This window comes from Eucyclogobius newberryi, unplaced genomic scaffold (genome assembly GCF_026437365.1).
Source record: "Eucyclogobius newberryi isolate DKJ021-1_F unplaced genomic scaffold, fEucNew1.0.hap1 SCAF_3, whole genome shotgun sequence".
NCBI lineage: Eukaryota > Metazoa > Chordata > Actinopteri > Gobiiformes > Gobiidae > Eucyclogobius > Eucyclogobius newberryi.
The window spans coordinates 39,055,907-39,073,191 of record NW_027315945.1 but is presented as its reverse complement, the minus strand read 5'-3'; the positions used below and the strand labels follow the sequence as shown (position 1 = coordinate 39,073,191).

Sequence of the window (17,285 nt, the reverse complement as noted above, 5' to 3'; positions counted from 1 at the left end):
TGTGACGTCATAAAGCGCATGTGACGTCTTAAAGCCATGTGACACCATAAAGCGCATGTGACGTCTTAAACCCATGTGACGTCATAAAGCCCATGTGACGTCTTAAACCCATGTGACGTCATAAAGCCATGTGACGTCATAAAGCCATGTGACGTCATAAAGCCATGTGACGTCTTAAACCCATGTGATGTCATAAAGCCATGTGACGTCTAAAGCCATGTGACGTCATAAAGCTATGTGACGTCATAAAGCGCATGTGACGTCATAAAGCGCATGTGACGTCACATGGCCATGTGACGTCATAAAGCCATGTGACGTCATAAAGCCATGTGACGTCATAAAGCCATGTGACGCCATAAAGCGCATGTGACGTCATAAAGCGCATGTGACGTCATAAAGCCCATGTGATGTCATAAAGCCATGTGACGTCATAAAGCCATGTGACGTCATAAAGCGCATGTGACGTCATAAAGCGCATGTGACGTCTTAAAGCCATGTGACACCATAAAGCGCATGTGACGTCTTAAACCCATGTGACGTCATAAAGCCCATGTGACGTCTTAAACCCATGTGACGTCATAAAGCCATGTGACGTCATAAAGCCATGTGACGTCATAAAGCCATGTGACGTCTTAAACCCATGTGATGTCATAAAGCCATGTGACGTCTAAAGCCATGTGACGTCATAAAGCTATGTGACGTCATAAAGCGCATGTGACGTCATAAAGCGCATGTGACGTCATAAAGCGCATGTGACGTCACATGGCCATGTGACGTCATAAAGCCATGTGACGTCATAAAGCCATGTGACGTCATAAAGCCATGTGACGCCATAAAGCGCATGTGACGTCTTAAACCCATGTGACGTCATAAAGCCCATGTGACGTCTTAAACCCATGTGACGTCATAAAGCCATGTGACGCCATAAAGCGCATGTGACGTCTTAAACCCATGTGACGTCATAAAGCCATGTGACGCCATAAAGCGCATGTGACGTCTTAAACCCATGTGACGTCATAAAGCCCATGTGACGTCTTAAACCCATGTGACGTCATAAAGCCCATGTGACGTCTTAAACCCATGTGATGTCATAAAACCATGTGACGTCATAAAGCCATGTGACGTCATAAAGCCATGTGACGTCATAAAGCCATGTGACGTCTTAAAGCCATGTGACGTCTTAAAGCCATGTGACGTCTTAAAGCCATGTGACGTCTTAAAGCCATGTGAAGTCAAGCCATGAGACGTCATAAAGCCCATGTGACGTCTTAAACCCATGTGACGTCATAAAGCCATGTGACGTCATAAAGCCATGTGACGTCATAAAGCCATGTGACATCATAAAGCCCATGTGACGTTAAACCATGTGACGTCATAAAGCCCATGTGACGTCATAAAGTATGACATCACGTGTACTTTATCTCAGAGGGGCCGGACCCTGCACTCACACTACGGCTCCTGCAGGTCTTGGTCCAGGAGACAGAGAAACGCTCAATATTCCAAAAATGCATCAGTTCAAATCATCAATGGGAAAAACCTCGGACATTTTACTGCAACTTCCCGAAACAAACTTTAAATAAAGAGTTCAAAACGTTTCATTTTAATCAGTTTTTATTCCTCATGAGGTAAAGCAAATAAAACTTTAAACCAATTGGGGGAAAATGCATCTGGAAAATATAAGAATTCTAAAACAAGATCGTAAACAAAAATAATCCGTTCTGCAGCAGGAAGTGACGAGACACAGGAAGTGACGAGACACAGGAAGTGACGAGACACAGGAAGTGACGAGACACAGGAAGTGACGAGACACAGGAAGAGACGAGACACAGGAAGAGACGAGACACAGGAAGAGACGAGACACAGGAAGAGACGAGACACAGGAAGAGACGAGATACAGGAAGAGACGAGCCACAATAAACAAAACACAAGAAGTGACAAAACAGGAAGAGACAAAACAGGAAGTGACAGAACACACAGGAAGTGACAAAACACAGAAAATAAAACTAAGTACCAGACAGTAACTTTGCACAGACACAAAACATTCCATTTGAGTCGTTACAAACAGAAACGCAGCATGAGACACAAATGTATTGAAATAACGGCTTATTTATATTAAAAATGTTAAATTGACGCCGTTTTACGCTTCTAGAAAATTAAGGGGAGAAAAAATACATTAAAATGTCATAAATTACAACCCAAAATTGGTCCTGAAATATATTACTCTAAATAATCATTTCTCTTCGTTAAACCATTTCATTCCACCAAAAGATTTACTCACAACTTTAAAATAACATTACAACTTCAAACAAAAGAATAAAACTTCATTAAAGGCAGTAAAATGGACCTGTGATTTTATATATTTATGAACATATTTGGTAGAAGTTTTTATTTGGCCCGAGTCCTGAAAACGTTCGATTTTTTTTATTTTTGGTCATAAAAAGCAGCATCAGAAATGTGCAAAATATTGAGTGGCACATTGGGTTAAGCAGAAGCACATCTACCAGAGGTTATGTGGTTTGTCCAATAACCGTTTCATTACTTCATAAACATAAAGGCAAAACAACAACAACAACGTTTACAGGCGTCTCGTTATTGTGTTTGGCAATTCAAGATCTCAACTGTTCACACGTAAAAGTGAATTAAATATCGTTACCAAAACATAGTCATAACTTTACCAAATTAAATATTCTGTTCCACGACATTCTTTTGGTGAAATAAAAGAACTTTGAAAATGTCTTTGGTCGAGTTTATATGTTTTCCATGAACTACATGTGTTAACGAAGTGTGTATTTGATGTATTTGATGTTTAAAGTGTGTATTTGATGTATTTGATGTTTAAAGTGTGTATTGATGTTTAAAGTGTGTATTGATGTTTAAAGTGTGTATTTGATGTTTAAAGTGTGTATTTGATGTTTAAAGTGTGTATTTGATGTTTAAAGTGTGTATTTGATGTTTAAAGTGTGTATTTGATGTTTAAAGTGTGTATTTGATGCCGGTCGTCGGGTGAAACTTGTTTTGCAGATTTTGTTGTATTTCTCTGAACAGACGCTCCTGTTCCTCTGCGTCCTCCAGGATTTGCTGAAAAACAAAATGTGCTTTAATAACAAGACTCTCTGGCCCACTTTCACCTCTGTGAGCCAGTCCACTTTCACCTCTGTGAGTCGGTCCACTTTCACCTCTGAGCCGGTCCACTTTCACCTCTGTGAGCCGGTCCACTCTCACCTCTATGAGTCGGTCTCTCTGGCCCACTCTCACCTCTGTGAGCCGGTCTCTCTGGCCCACTCTCACCTCTGTGAGCCGGTCTCTCTGGCCCACTCTCACCTCTGTGAGCCGGTCTCTCTGGCCCACTCTCACCTCTATGAGCCGGTCTCTCTGGTCCACTCTCACCTCTGTGAGCCGGTCTCTCTGGCCCACTCTCACCTCTATGAGCCGGTCTCTCTGGCCCACTCTCACCTCTATGAGCCGGTCTCTCTGGCCCACTCTCACCTCTATGAGCCGGTCTCTCTGGTCCACTCTCACCTCTATGAGCCGGTCTCTCTGGCCCACTCTCACCTCTGTGAGCCGGTCTCTCTGGCCCACTCTCACCTCTATGAGCCGGTCTCTCTGGCCCACTCTCACCTCTATGAGCCGGTCTCTCTGGCCCACTCTCACCTCTATGAGCCGGTCTCTCTGGCCCACTCTCACCTCTATGAGCCGGTCTCTCTGGCCCACTCTCACCTCTATGAGCCGGTCTCTCTGGCCCACTCTCACCTCTATGAGCCGGTCTCTCTGGTCCACTCTCACCTCTATGAGCCGGTCTCTCTGGTCCACTCTCACCTCTATGAGCCGGTCTCTCTGGTCCACTCTCACCTCTATGAGCCGGTCTCTCTGGTCCACTCTCACCTCTATGAGCCGGTCTCTCTGGTCCACTCTCACCTCTATGAGCCGGTCTCTCTGGTCCACTCTCACCTCTGTGAGCCGGTCTCTCTGGTCCACTCTCACCTCTGTGAGCCGGTCTCTCTGGTCCACTCTCACCTCTATGAGCCGGTCTCTTTGGTCCACTCTCACCTCTGTGAGCCGGTCTCTCTGGTCCACTCTCACCTCTATGAGCCGGTCTCTCTGGTCCACTCTCACCTCTATGAGCCGGTCTCTCTGGTCCACTCTCACCTCTATGAGCCGGTCTCTCTGGTCCACTCTCACCTCTATGAGCCGGTCTCTCTGGTCCACTCTCACCTCTGTGAGCCGGTCTCTCTGGTCCACTCTCACCTCTGTGAGCCGGTCTCTCTGGTCCACTCTCACCTCTATGAGCCGGTCTCTTTGGTCCACTCTCACCTCTGTGAGCCGGTCTCTCTGGTCCACTCTCACCTCTATGAGCCGGTCTCTCTGGTCCACTCTCACCTCTGTGAGCCAGTCTCTCTGGTCCACTCTCACCTGGTCCACTCTCACCTCTATGAGCCGGTCTCTCTGGTCCACTCTCACCTCTGTGAGCCGGTCTCTCTGGTCCACTCTCACCTCTGTGAGCCGGTCTCTCTGGTCCACTCTCACCTCTATGAGCCGGTCTCTCTGGTCCACTCTCACCTCTGTGAGCCGGTCTCTCTGGTCCACTCTCACCTGGTCCACTCTCACCTCTATGAGCCGGTCTCTCTGGTCCACTCTCACCTCTGTGAGCCGGTCTCTCTGGTCCACTCTCACCTCTGTGAGCCGGTCTCTCTGGTCCACTCTCACCTCTATGAGCCGGTCTCTCTGGTCCACTCTCACCTCTGTGAGCCGGTCTCTCTGGTCCACTCTCACCTGGTCCACTCTCACCTCTATGAGCCGGTCTCTCTGGTCCACTCTCACCTCTATGAGCCGGTCTCTCTGGCCCACTCTCACCTCTGTGAGCCGGTCTCTCTGGTCCACTCTCACCTCTATGAGCCGGTCTCTCTGGTCCACTCTCAGTCTCAGTTTGCTCTTCTGTCGCTCGCCCTCGTCCCTCTCTCTCTCCCCGTCTCTCGCCCGCTCCCTCCTCTCTCGCTCTCTCGCTCTCAGCTGGGCGTGGACATCTGAGAGCTGATTGGTCAGAGAGGACACCACCTGACCGTGGCTCTCCTGCTGCGCCTGAGAAACAGAAGAGCAACGAGCATGAAAGGTGCAGTTCCTCGTTTGTCCAGCAGGGTCCCTGAGAAGAAGACGTCCTGAGAAGAAGACGTCCTGAGAAGAAGACGTCCTGAGAAGAAGACGTCCTGAGAAGAAGACGTCCTGAGAAGAAGACGTCCTGAGAAGAAGACGTCCTGAGAAGAAGATGTCCTGAGAAGAAGACGTCCTGAGAAGAAGACGTCCTGAGAAGAAGACGTCCTGAGAAGAAGACGTCCTGAGAAGAAGACGTCCTGAGAAGAAGATGTCCTGAGAAGAAGACGTCCTGAGAAGAAGACGTCCTGAGAAGAAGACGTCCTCGTTGCATTTTGTGTTTGAACCAGTTTATTTTAAAAAGCTACATTAAAGTGAACCTGGATAAGTCACTTCTGCTGCAGTTTGACGCTTGTGTTTTCCATGGTTCATTCCACCTGCTGCCAGCAGAGGGCAGACTGAGCATGTCAATATCATAATAGACTTATTTTAGTGACTCAAAAGCATGTTTAACAGCTAATAAAAACTTTTTGTGCAAATATTGTAAATTCAAACACCAATTTGTTTTTCACCCGCACCAGGTTCTGGTCTCCACCAGGTTCTGGTCTCTCACCCTCCACCAGGTTCTGGTCTCTCACCCTCCACCAGGTTCTGGTCTCTCACCCTCCACCAGGTTCTGGTCTCTCACCTGCACCAGGTTCTGGTCTCTCACCTGCACCAGGTTCTGGTACTGCTGCAGAGCGGTGGTGAGTTTGGTCACTTCCTGACACATGGTGGCGCTGTTCTGCTCTCGCTCCTTTATCACGGCCGCCAGTTCTGACTCTTTTTCTTTTAGACGAGAAACGAGAGATCCAGTTTTGTCTCCGGACGAGTCGCCAGCCAGAATGGAGTCCGACAGGGCCTGCAGGCGAAGACAGGTACTGCACTTACTACTACTACTACTACTACTACTACTGTCACTACTACTACTGTCACTACTACTACCGTTACTACTACCGTTAGTACTACCGTTAGTACTACCGTTAGTACTACTGTTAGTACTACTGTTAGTACTACATCTACAGGAGAAGTTCAGAGGAGCAGAAAAAGAGGCAGTCAGTTGGGGTCAGAAGGTCAGCTGGGGTCAGAAGGTCAGCTGGGGTCAGCTGGGGTCAGAGGGTCAGCTGGGGTCAGAAGGTCAGCTGGGGTCAGAGGGTCAGCTGGAGCACGTTACCTGCACATCTCTGTGACAGGCGTCCAGCTCCTGTTGCAGACACAGCAGCAGTGAGTCCTTGTCGCTCAGCGCTGCGTTCAGGGCCGTCTCTCTCTGAGCGTAAACGTCCCGCTCAGAGAACAGAAGCTTCAGCTGCTGATTCTTCTGCTCCAGAGACACTCGCAGGTCCTGGAAGAAGCAGTACCTGTATGAGGTCCTGGTTATGGTAGTAGTCCCTTTATGAGGTCCTGGTTATGGTAGTACTCCCTGTATGAGGTCCTGGTTATGGTAGCAGTACCTGTATGAGGTCCTGGTTATGGTAGTACTCCCTGTATGAGGTCCTGGTTATGGTAGTAGTCCCTGTATGAGGTCCTGGTTATGGTAGCAGTACCTGTATGAGGTCCTGGTTATGGTAGTACTCCCTGTATGAGGTCCTGGTTATGGTAGTAGTCCCTGTATGAGGTCCTGGTTATGGTAGTAGTCCCTGTATGAGGTCCTTTTTACGTAGTAGTCCCTATATGAGGTCATGGTTGCAGTATTAGTCCCTATATGAGGTCCTGGTTATGGTAGTAGTCCCAGTATGAGGTCCTGGTTGCTGTAGCAGTACCTGTATGAGGTCCTGGTTATGGTAGTAGTCCCTGTATGAGGTCCTGGTTGCAGTATTAGTCCCTGTATGAGGTCCTGGTTGCTGTAGCAGTACCTGTATGAGGTCCTGGTTATGGTAGTAGTCCCTGTATGAGGTCCTGGTTATGGTAGTACTCCCTGTATGAGGTCCTGATTATGGTAGTAGTCCCTGTATGAGGTCCTGGTTATGGTAGTAGTCCCTGTATGAGGTCCTTTTTACGTAGTAGTCCCTATATGAGGTCATGGTTGCAGTATTAGTCCCTATATGAGGTCCTGGTTATGGTAGTAGTCCCAGTATGAGGTCCTGGTTGCAGTATTAGTCCCTGTATGAGGTCCTGGTTGCTGTAGCAGTACCTGTATGAGGTCCTGGTTATGGTAGTAGTCCCTGTATGAGGACCTGGTTATGGTAGTACTCCCTGTATGAGGTCCTGGTTATGGTAGTAGTCCCTGTATGAGGTCCTTTTTACGTAGTAGTCCCTATATGAGGTCATGGTTGCAGTATTAGTCCCTGTATGAGGTCCTGGTTGCTGTAGCAGTACCTGAATGAGGTCCTGGTTGCAGTATGAGGTCCTGGTTGCAGTACCTGTATGAGATCCTGGTTGCAGTACCTGAATGAGGTCCTGGTTGCAGTACCTGTATGAGGTCCTGGTTATGGTAGTAGTCCCTGTATGAGGTCCTGGTTATGGTAGTAGTCCCTGCATGAGGTCCTGGTTGCAGTAGTAGTCCCTGTATGAGGTCCTGGTTATGGTATTAGTCCCTAAATGAGGTCCTGGTTGCAGTCCCTGAATGAGGTCCTGGTTGCAGTACCTGAATGAGGTCCTGGTTGCAGTACCAGTATGAGGTCCTGGTTGCAGTACCTGAATGAGGTCCTGGTTGCAGTACCAGTATGAGGTCCTGGTTGCAGTACCTGAATGAGGTCCTGGTTGCAGTACCTGAATGAGGTCCTGGTTGCAGTACCAGTATGAGGTCCTGGTTGCAGTACCTGAATGAGGTCCTGGTTGCAGTCCCTGAATGAGGTCCTGGTTGCAGTCCCTGAATGAGGTCCTGGTTGCAGTACCAGTATGAGGTCCTGGTTATGGTAGTAGTCCCTGTATGAGGTCCTGGTTATGGTAGTAGTCCCTGTATGAGGTCCTGGTTATGGTAGTACTCCCTGTATGAGGTCCTGGTTATGGTAGTAGTCCCTGTATGAGGTCCTGGTTATGGTAGTACTCCCTGTATGAGGTCCTGGTTATGGTAGTAGTCCCTGTATGAGGTCCTTTTTACGTAGTAGTCCCTATATGAGGTCATGGTTGCAGTATTAGTCCCTGTATGAGGTCCTGGTTGCTGTAGCAGTACCTGTATGAGGTCCTGGTTATGGTAGTAGTCCCTGTATGAGGTCCTGGTTATGGTAGTAGTCCCTGTATGAGGTCCTGGTTGCAGTATTAGTCCCTGTATGAGGTCCTGGTTGCTGTAGCAGTACCTGTATGAGGTCCTGGTTATGGTAGTACTCCCTGTATGAGGTCCTGGTTATGGTAGTAGTCCCTGTATGAGGTCCTTTTTACGTAGTAGTCCCTATATGAGGTCATGGTTGCAGTATTAGTCCCTGTATGAGGTCCTGGTTGCTGTAGCAGTACCTGTATGAGGTCCTGGTTATGGTAGTAGTCCCTGTATGAGGTCCTGGTTATGGTAGTAGTCCCTGTATGAGGTCCTTTTTACGTAGTAGTCCCTATATGAGGTCATGGTTGCAGTAGTAGTCCCTGTATGAGGTCCTGGTTGCAGTAGTAGTCCCTGTATGAGGTCCTGGTTGCAGTATGAGGTCCTGGTTGCAGTACCTGTATGAGATCCTGGTTGCAGTACCTGTATGAGGTCCTGGTTATGGTAGTAGTCCCTGTATGAGGTCCTGGTTATGGTAGTACTCCCTGTATGAGGTCCTGGTTATGGTAGTAGTCCCTGTATGAGGTCCTTTTTACGTAGTAGTCCCTATATGAGGTCATGGTTGCAGTATTAGTCCCTATATGAGGTCCTGGTTATGGTAGTAGTCCCAGTATGAGGTCCTGGTTGCAGTATTAGTCCCTGTATGAGGTCCTGGTTGCTGTAGCAGTACCTGTATGAGGTCCTGGTTATGGTAGTAGTCCCTGTATGAGGACCTGGTTATGGTAGTACTCCCTGTATGAGGTCCTGGTTATGGTAGTAGTCCCTGTATGAGGTCCTTTTTACGTAGTAGTCCCTATATGAGGTCATGGTTGCAGTAGTAGTCCCTGTATGAGGTCCTGGTTGCAGTAGTAGTCCCTGTATGAGGTCCTGGTTGCTGTAGCAGTACCTGAATGAGGTCCTGGTTGCAGTATGAGGTCCTGGTTGCAGTACCTGAATGAGGTCCTGGTTGCAGTACCTGAATGAGGTCCTGGTTGCAGACCTGTATGAGGTCCTGGTTATGGTAGTAGTCCCTGTATGAGGTCCTGGTTATGGTAGTAGTCCCTGCATGAGGTCCTGGTTGCAGTAGTAGTCCCTGTATGAGGTCCTGGTTATGGTATTAGTCCCTGTATGAGGTCCTGGTTGCAGTCCCTGAATGAGGTCCTGGTTGCAGTCCCTGAATGAGGTCCTGGTTGCAGTACCTGAATGAGGTCCTGGTTGCAGTACCAGTATGAGGTCCTGGTTGCAGTACCAGTATGAGGTCCTGGTTGCAGTACCTGAATGAGGTCCTGGTTGCAGTACCTGAATGAGGTCCTGGTTGCAGTACCTGAATGAGGTCCTGTTTGCAGTACCTGAATGAGGTCCTGGTTGCAGTACCAGTATGAGGTCCTGGTTGCAGTACCTGAATGAGGTCCTGGTTGCAGTCCCTGAATGAGGTCCTGGTTGCAGTACCAGTATGAGGTCCTGGTTGCAGTACCAGTATGAGGTCCTGGTTGCAGTACCTGAATGAGGTCCTGGTTGCAGTACCTGAATGAGGTCCTGGTTGCAGTCCCTGAATGAGGTCCTGGTTGCAGTCCCTGAATGAGGTCCTGGTTGCAGTACCTGAATGAGGTCCTGGTTGCAGTACCTGAATGAGGTCCCGGTTGGCCTGCAGAACAGTTTGCAGAGTGTCCAGGTCTCTCTCTCGGTCAGTGGAGACTTTCCTCAGCGTCTCCAGCTCCTGCTCCAGTCGCCGCTTCTCCTCAAACATCTCACGCTCCAGTTTGTCCAGAGCAGCCTGAGACACAACACCACAGGGTCAGGACAGGGTCAGGACAGGGTCAGGACAGGGTCAGGACAGGGTCAGGACAGGGTCAGGACAGGGACGACCTGCAGCTCAACATCTACAGCAAACAAAATTCTACAATAAAACTCAATTTCTCCAAATCTAAACTCAACAAGAGCAACACACTTTATTTCTAAATTAAGTCTATTATGTCCAAAAAGAATGAACTAGAACAGCTGAACCACACACTTTTTGTTCTTATACCTCAATGTATAAAATATTGATAATTCACTTCCAAATGAGATTTTCTTCTCCCACCGCTTCATAAAAGTGTGTATTTTGAACAGCAGGACTTCTCTTTGAATCAAGTCAGTAAATATCAGTGATGACTTAAATATCAAGGATGACTTAAACATCAGTGATGACTTAAACATCAGTGATGACTTAATCAGTGATGACTTAAATATCAGCGATGACTTAAACAGTGATGACTTAATCAGTGATGACTTAAACATCAGTGATGACTTAAATATCAGTGATGACTTAAATATCAGTGATGACTTAAACATCAGTAATGACTTAAACATCAGTGATGACTTAAACATCAGTGATGACTTAAACATCAGTGATGACTTAAATATCAGTGATGACTTAAACATCAGTGATGTCTTAAATATCAGTGATGACTTAAATATCAGCGATGACTTAAACATCAGTGATGACTTAAACATCAGTGATGACTTAAACATCAGTGATGACTTAAATATCAGTGATGACTTAAACATCAGTGATGACTTAAACATCAGTGATGACTTAAACATCAGTGATGACTTAAATATCAGTGATGACTTAAACATCAGTAATGACTTAAACATCAGTGATGACTTAAATATCAGTGATGACTTAAACATCAGTGATGACTTAAATATCAGTGATGACTTAAACATCAGTGATGACTTAAACATCAGTGATGTCTTAAATATCAGTGCTGACTTAAATATCAGCGATGACTTAAACATCAGTGATGACTTAAACATCAGTAATGACTTAAACATCAGTGATGTCTTAAATATCAGTGCTGACTTAAATATCAGCGATGACTTAAACATCAGTGATGACTTAAATATCAGTGATGACTTAAACATCAGTGATGTCTTACATATCAGTGATGACTTAAATATCAGTGATGACTTAAACATCAGTGATGTCTTAAATATCAGTGATGACTTAAATATCAGCGATGACTTAAACATCAGTGATGACTTAAATATCAGTGATGACTTAAACATCAGTGATGACTTAAACATCAGTGATGACTTAAATATCAGTGATGACTTAAACATCAGTGATGACTTAAACATCAGTAATGACTTAAACATCAGTGATGACTTAAACATCAGTGATGACTTAAATATCAGTGATGACTTAAACATCAGTGATGACTTAAATATCAGTGATGACTTAAATATCAGTGATGACTTAAATATGCATGAATCACTCTGAATACGACTTTAGTGGTTAAACGCTCCGGACAGTAGCACGACACAGACGGTCTCCATGGAAACCACAGCCCGAGTCTTGGGCCTCACCCTGTTCTGGGATGCCGTTTCCTTCAGGCTCTCGCTCAGTTTCTCAGTCAGTTTGTCCGAGAGCTCGGGGCCCCTCCCCTCCTCCAGGCACAGCCTCCGGATCACAGCCATGCTCTCCTGAAACCAGAGGAAAACTGTGTGAGTGTTGGATTGATATATTTTATCTTACTAATGTATCATGTATATTATGCTTAACATTTAGTTTGCTTAAAAGTCTAAGAAGTGATTCTAAGTGTGTGAGCTGTTTGCAGACGGAGCAGTTTCTCATGAAGGACGAAAACAAATGGAAAAATCTTACAAGTCAGGACTAATTAACTTGTTAGCTTCACTACCAACCGTCTATGTCAACAATGTAAAGTGCTGAAATGTATTCAAAGTGTTGGCCAGCTGTCCTGTATGTGACCTGGACCAGTGACCTGTCCACATAGGGGCAGCTGGTTAATGTGTAACTAGGGTATAAGATAAGATAAGATAAGATAAGATATTCCTTTATTGTCCCACATGGGGAAATTTCATTGGTGCAACGCAGGTAGATACAGAGGTAGATCCAGAAGAACAGATCACTTATAGGAAGTCTGAAAAACACTTTCAGTAGAAGATCTCCTATAAATAAATAAAAACTCCCATAGACAAATAAATAAATACATAAATACATAAATAGCATTGCATGTGATCACGACAGTAATTGCACATGAATATGTGTCACGACAGCACATAGACTGCACATGAATTTCACATGAATTGCACATGAATTGCACATGAATTCCAACAGCAATTGCACATACGACAGAATTGCACATCAGTATTAGGTTAGGTCAGTATTGCGAGTGTTCAGTACTAACAGTTTTTGTTATAAAGTCTGACAGCAGCAGGAAGGAAAGACCTACGGAACCTTTCCTTCGCACATCGAGGGTGGATCAGTCTCTCACTGAAGCTGCTCTCCAGAGCGGACAGAGTGTCCTGCAGGGGACAGAGTGCCCTGCAGGGGGCGACACTCATGGTCCAGCACAGATGTGAGTTTAGCCAGGACCCTTCTGTCCCCCACCTCCTGCACCGAGTCCAGAGCACAGCCCAGGACGGAGCTGGACTTCTTGATGACTCTGTCCAGCTTCCTCCTCTCCCTCTCTGTGATGCTGCTGCTCCAGCAGGCCACACCTACAGGAGCTGATGCCACCACAGAGTCGTAGAAGGTCTTCAGGAGTGGCCCTGTCACTCCAAAAGACCTGAGTCTCCTCAGGAGGTAGAGCCGACTCTGGTTCCTCCTGTACAGTGCGTCTGTGTTATGAGTCCAGTCCAGTTTGTGGTTCAGATGAACACCCAGGTACTTGTATGAGTCCACTCTCTCAATGTCCCGTCCCTGGATGTTCAACTGGTGAGGGGGCAGTGGGGTGGCGTCTGCGGAAATCCACCACCATCTCCTTGGTCTTCCCCGCGTTGATGAGGAGGTGGTTCCGCTGACACCAGTCCACAAAGTCCTGCGCCAGTCCTCTGTACTCCGCGTCATCGTCGTCCGTGATGAGTCCGATGATGGCAGAGTCGTCAGAGAACTTCTGCAGGACACAGCTGTCCGTGTTGTGTCTGAAGTCTGCAGTGTAAAGGGTGAAGAGAAAGGGCGCGAGGACAGTGCCCTGGGGCGCCCCCACACTGCAGGTCCGAGTGTCAGACACACAGTTCCGGGCTCTCACAAACTGGGGTCGGTCTGTGAGGTAGTCCAGGATCCACTCTGCCAGGTCATACTCCACACCAGCCGTCTCCAGCTTGTCCCTCAGGAGCAGCGGCTGGATGGTGTTGAAGGTGCTGGAGAGATCGAAGAACAGGATCCTCACAGAGCTGCCAGGCTTTTCCAGGTGAGAGAGAGAGCGGTGCAGCAGGGAGATGACGGCGTCCTCCACTCCGATGCCAGACCGATATGCAAACTGCAGCGGGTCCATGGCTGAGCTCACGGTGGAGCGGAGGTGGTCCAGGACTAGCCGCTCCAGTGTCTTCATCAGGTCGGACGTGAGAGCCACTGGCCTGAAGCTGTTGAGGTCTTTGGGGCGCGGTGTCTTAGGCACAGGTACCAGACAGGAGGTCTTCCAGACCTGTGGTACCACCCTCAGCTTCAGGCTCATGTTGAAGACATGCTCCACAACTCCACACAGTTCATCTGCAGGACTTAAGGAGCCTGGGGCTGATGCCATCAGGTCCTGCTGCCTTCCTCACTTTAATCCTCTTCAGCTCACTCCTCACCTGTGCTGCTGTGACAGTCAGTGGTTGGCAGGGGGACCGTGTGCTGGGGGGATGGGTGAGTCCAGGCGAAGTGGGGAGCTGATGGTCCGGGGCAGATAAGCGAAGAGGAACAGATGCAGGACATTGTCCAGCTGTGGAAGAGGGAGCATGCAGCTGTGCAGGGGGAGGGGCAGGTGACCGATCAAACCTCAAGAAGTGAGCATTTAAATCATTCACCCACTGTAGATCCCCCTCTGTCTGGGCAGGGGGGATTTTGAAGCCCGAGATGGTTTTCAGGCTCCTCCACACTCCCTGAATGTTCTTGTGCTGCAGCTGCTCCTCCATCCTCCTCTTGTAGCCGGCCTCAGCCTGCCTGATCTTCCTCCTCAGCTCCTTCTGCACAGTCCTCAGCTCCTCCTTGTTCCCTGACCTGAAGGCTCTCTTCTTCTCCTTCAGCAGAGCCTTCAGTTCACGGTTAATCCATGGCTTGTTGTTTGGAAAACACCGCACCGTCCGGGAGGGAACAATGTTCTCAAAACAGAAGTTGATGTAGTCCGTGATGCACTCTGTGATGGTGTTGATGTCCTCCCCATGTGGGTCATAAAGCTCAGTCCAGACAGTGGTGCTGAAGCAGTCCCTCAGAGCCTCCTCGCTCTCAGCAGACCACATCCTCACCTCACGGGACACCACAGCCTGCCTGCGCACGATGGGTTCATACACAGGCCTCAGATGTACAAGGTTGTGGTCCGAGCTGCCCAGGGGAGGGAGGGGGGAAGAGGAATAAGCCTCCTTGGTGTTGGCAAAAAACAAGTCCAATGTTCTATTCTCTCTGGTGGGGCAGGTAACATACTGGGTGTATGTTGGTAGAACAGAAGAGGGAGAAGCGTGGTTAAAGTCACCAGAGATGAGGAAGATGGTCCTTACTAAAAGGGAGGTTGGACGCAGGAGACAGGCAGAGCGCTCAGAGTGGTGGGCTGTCCAGTGTGTGGGCTGTCCAGTGTGTGGGCTGTCCAGTGTGTGGGCTGTCCAGTGTGTGGGCTGTCCAGTGTGTGGGCTGTCCAGATGGTCTAAATGTTCTTATTTCTTGTAACGTTTTCTTTCTTCTCTCTCTGAGTAAAAGATTTAGTTCTATCAGTGAGGTACAGAGACCCTGGCCCTGGAGGTACAGAGACCCTGGAGGTACAGGGGCCCTGGAGGTACAGGGGCCCTGGAGGTACAGGGGCCCTGGAGGTACAGGGGCCCAGGAGGTACAGAGGCCCAGGAGGTACAGAGGCCCAGGAGGTACAGAGGGTCCGGAGGTACAGAGGGCCCGGAGGTACAGAGGCCCCGGAGGTACAGAGGCCCCGGAGGTACAGAGACCCTGGAGGTACAGAGGCCCTGGCCCTGGAGGTACAGAGGCCCTGGAGGTACAGAGACCCAGGAGGTACAGAGGCCCTGGAGGTACAGAGGCCCTTGCCCTGGAGGTACAGAGGCCCTGGCCCTGGAGGTACAGAGGCCCTGGCCCTGGAGGTACAGAGGCCCTGGCCCTGGAGGTACAGAGGCCCTGGAGGTACAGGGGCCCAGGAGGTACAGAGGCCCAGGAGGTACAGAGGCCCAGGAGGTACAGAGGCCCAGGAGGTACAGAGGCCCAGGAGGTACAGAGGGCCCGGAGGTACAGAGGCCCCGGAGGTACAGAGGCCCTGGCCCTGGAGGTACAGAGGCCCTGGCCCTGGAGGTACAGAGGCCCTGGCCCTAGAGGTACAGAGGCCCTGGCCCTAGAGGTACAGAGGCCCTGGCCCTGGAGGTACAGAGGCCCTGGAGGTACAGAGACCCAGGAGGTACAGAGGGCCTGGAGGTACAGAGGCCCTTGAGGTACAGAGGCCCTTGAGGTACAGAGGCCCTGGAGGTACAGAGGCCCCGGAGGTACAGAGGCCCCGGAGGTACAGAGGCCCTGGAGGTACAGAGACCCTGGCCCTGGAGGTACAGAGGCCCTGGAGGTACAGGGGCCCTGGAGGTACAGGGGCCCAGGAGGTACAGAGGCCCAGGAGGTACAGAGGCCCAGGAGGTACAGAGGCCCAGGAGGTACAGAGGGCCTGGAGGTACAGAGGGCCTGGAGGTACAGAGGGCCTGGAGGTACAGAGGGCCCGGAGGTACAGAGGCACAGAGGCCCCGGAGGTACAGAGACCCTGGCCCTGGAGGTACAGAGGCCCTGGCCCTGGAGGTACAGAGGCCCTGGCCATGGAGGTACAGAGGCCCTGGCCATGGAGGTACAGAGGCCCTGGCCCCGGAGGTACAGAGGCCCCGGAGGTACAGAGGCCCCGGAGGTACAGAGGCCCCGGAGGTACAGAGGCCCTGGAGGTACAGAGGCCCTGGAGGTACAGAGGCCCTGGAGGTACAGAGGCCCTGGAGGTACAGGGACCCAGGAGGTACAGGGACCCAGGAGGTACAGAGGGCCTGGAGGTACAGAGACCTTGGAGGTCCCAAACACACATACAGAGGCCCAGGAGGTACAGGGACCCAGGAGGTACAGAGGGCCTGGAGGTACAGAGACATTGGAGGTCCCAAACACACATACAGAGGCCCAGGAGGTACAGGGGCCCTGGAGGTACAGAGACCCAGGAGGTACAGAGGCCCCGGGGGTACAGAGGCCCTGGAGGTCCCAAACACACATACAGAGGCCCAGGAGGTTAAGGAGCGTTCTCTAGGGGTGTTCCAAAATAACGTGACACTAAATCTCACACATTATTTTGTGACCGCGCTGCAATTTTGTTGCTCGTTTAAAAAAAGGAAACATGTGACATTTTGACTGTTTTGATGATTAAAATGGGTGCGTTTCATATTGAGTTTATGGTTTAGCAAAGAAAAACTTATTATATTATAAAAATATTGATATATCGTAGAATATCATGAGCGATATATCGACTATCGCATGTAACGCACAATCGTGATATTATCCTTTTGAGAGCCGTGTATTGCGTATCGAACCGTGAGGGAGCCTGTTATTCCCGGCCCTTGATTCACTCTGCAGAATGAAAATGAAGGGTTTTATTGTCGTTTTGGTCTCAGTGTTTATTCTCACAACCATCGTCAGACTGACACTTTTAACGGTCACGTCCCCATTTGCTCTGTCCAGTATTTACGAGGCTGTATTTGCTCAAACGGTCCATGCGACACATCGTTAGACGACAGCAACAACAACAGACACATTCCTGCGTTAAGTCCGTTTAGAGTGAGGCGCAGTGACAGTGTTTCACCTGCAGGAGGCGCTCTCTGCTGCGGAGGGAGAGGCCCAGGGACTGAAGCGGCGGCACAACTCCAGAGTCGCCGAGCAGCTGGAAAACAGGAGGGAAAGGGTCAAGATCCAAGAATCCAAGATCAATAACTCGATTACCGTATTTTCCGGACTATAAGTCGCACCTTTTTTCATAGTTTTGGCCGGGGTGCGGCTTATACT

At 49.2% G+C, this 17,285-nt stretch overlaps 1 protein-coding gene across 1 annotated transcript in view; it reads right to left on the bottom strand.

Moving 5' to 3' along the window:
- Positions 1–1,660: 1,660 nt before the first annotated feature.
- The window catches only part of LOC140374643 (uncharacterized), a 28,399-nt gene continuing 12,774 nt past the window's right edge, over positions 1,661–17,285 (bottom strand). Inside the window, exons 5-11 of the mRNA XM_072461597.1 lie at positions 17,086–17,163; positions 11,645–11,761; positions 9,918–10,067; positions 6,299–6,466; positions 5,798–5,986; positions 4,885–5,076; positions 1,661–3,078 (exon numbers count right to left, since the gene is read on the bottom strand). Coding sequence (XP_072317698.1) covers positions 2,974–3,078; positions 4,885–5,076; positions 5,798–5,986; positions 6,299–6,466; positions 9,918–10,067; positions 11,645–11,761; positions 17,086–17,163 — 999 coding nt within the window. The 3' untranslated portion in view covers positions 1,661–2,973. The remainder of the gene's footprint in view (positions 3,079–4,884; positions 5,077–5,797; positions 5,987–6,298; positions 6,467–9,917; positions 10,068–11,644; positions 11,762–17,085; positions 17,164–17,285) is intronic.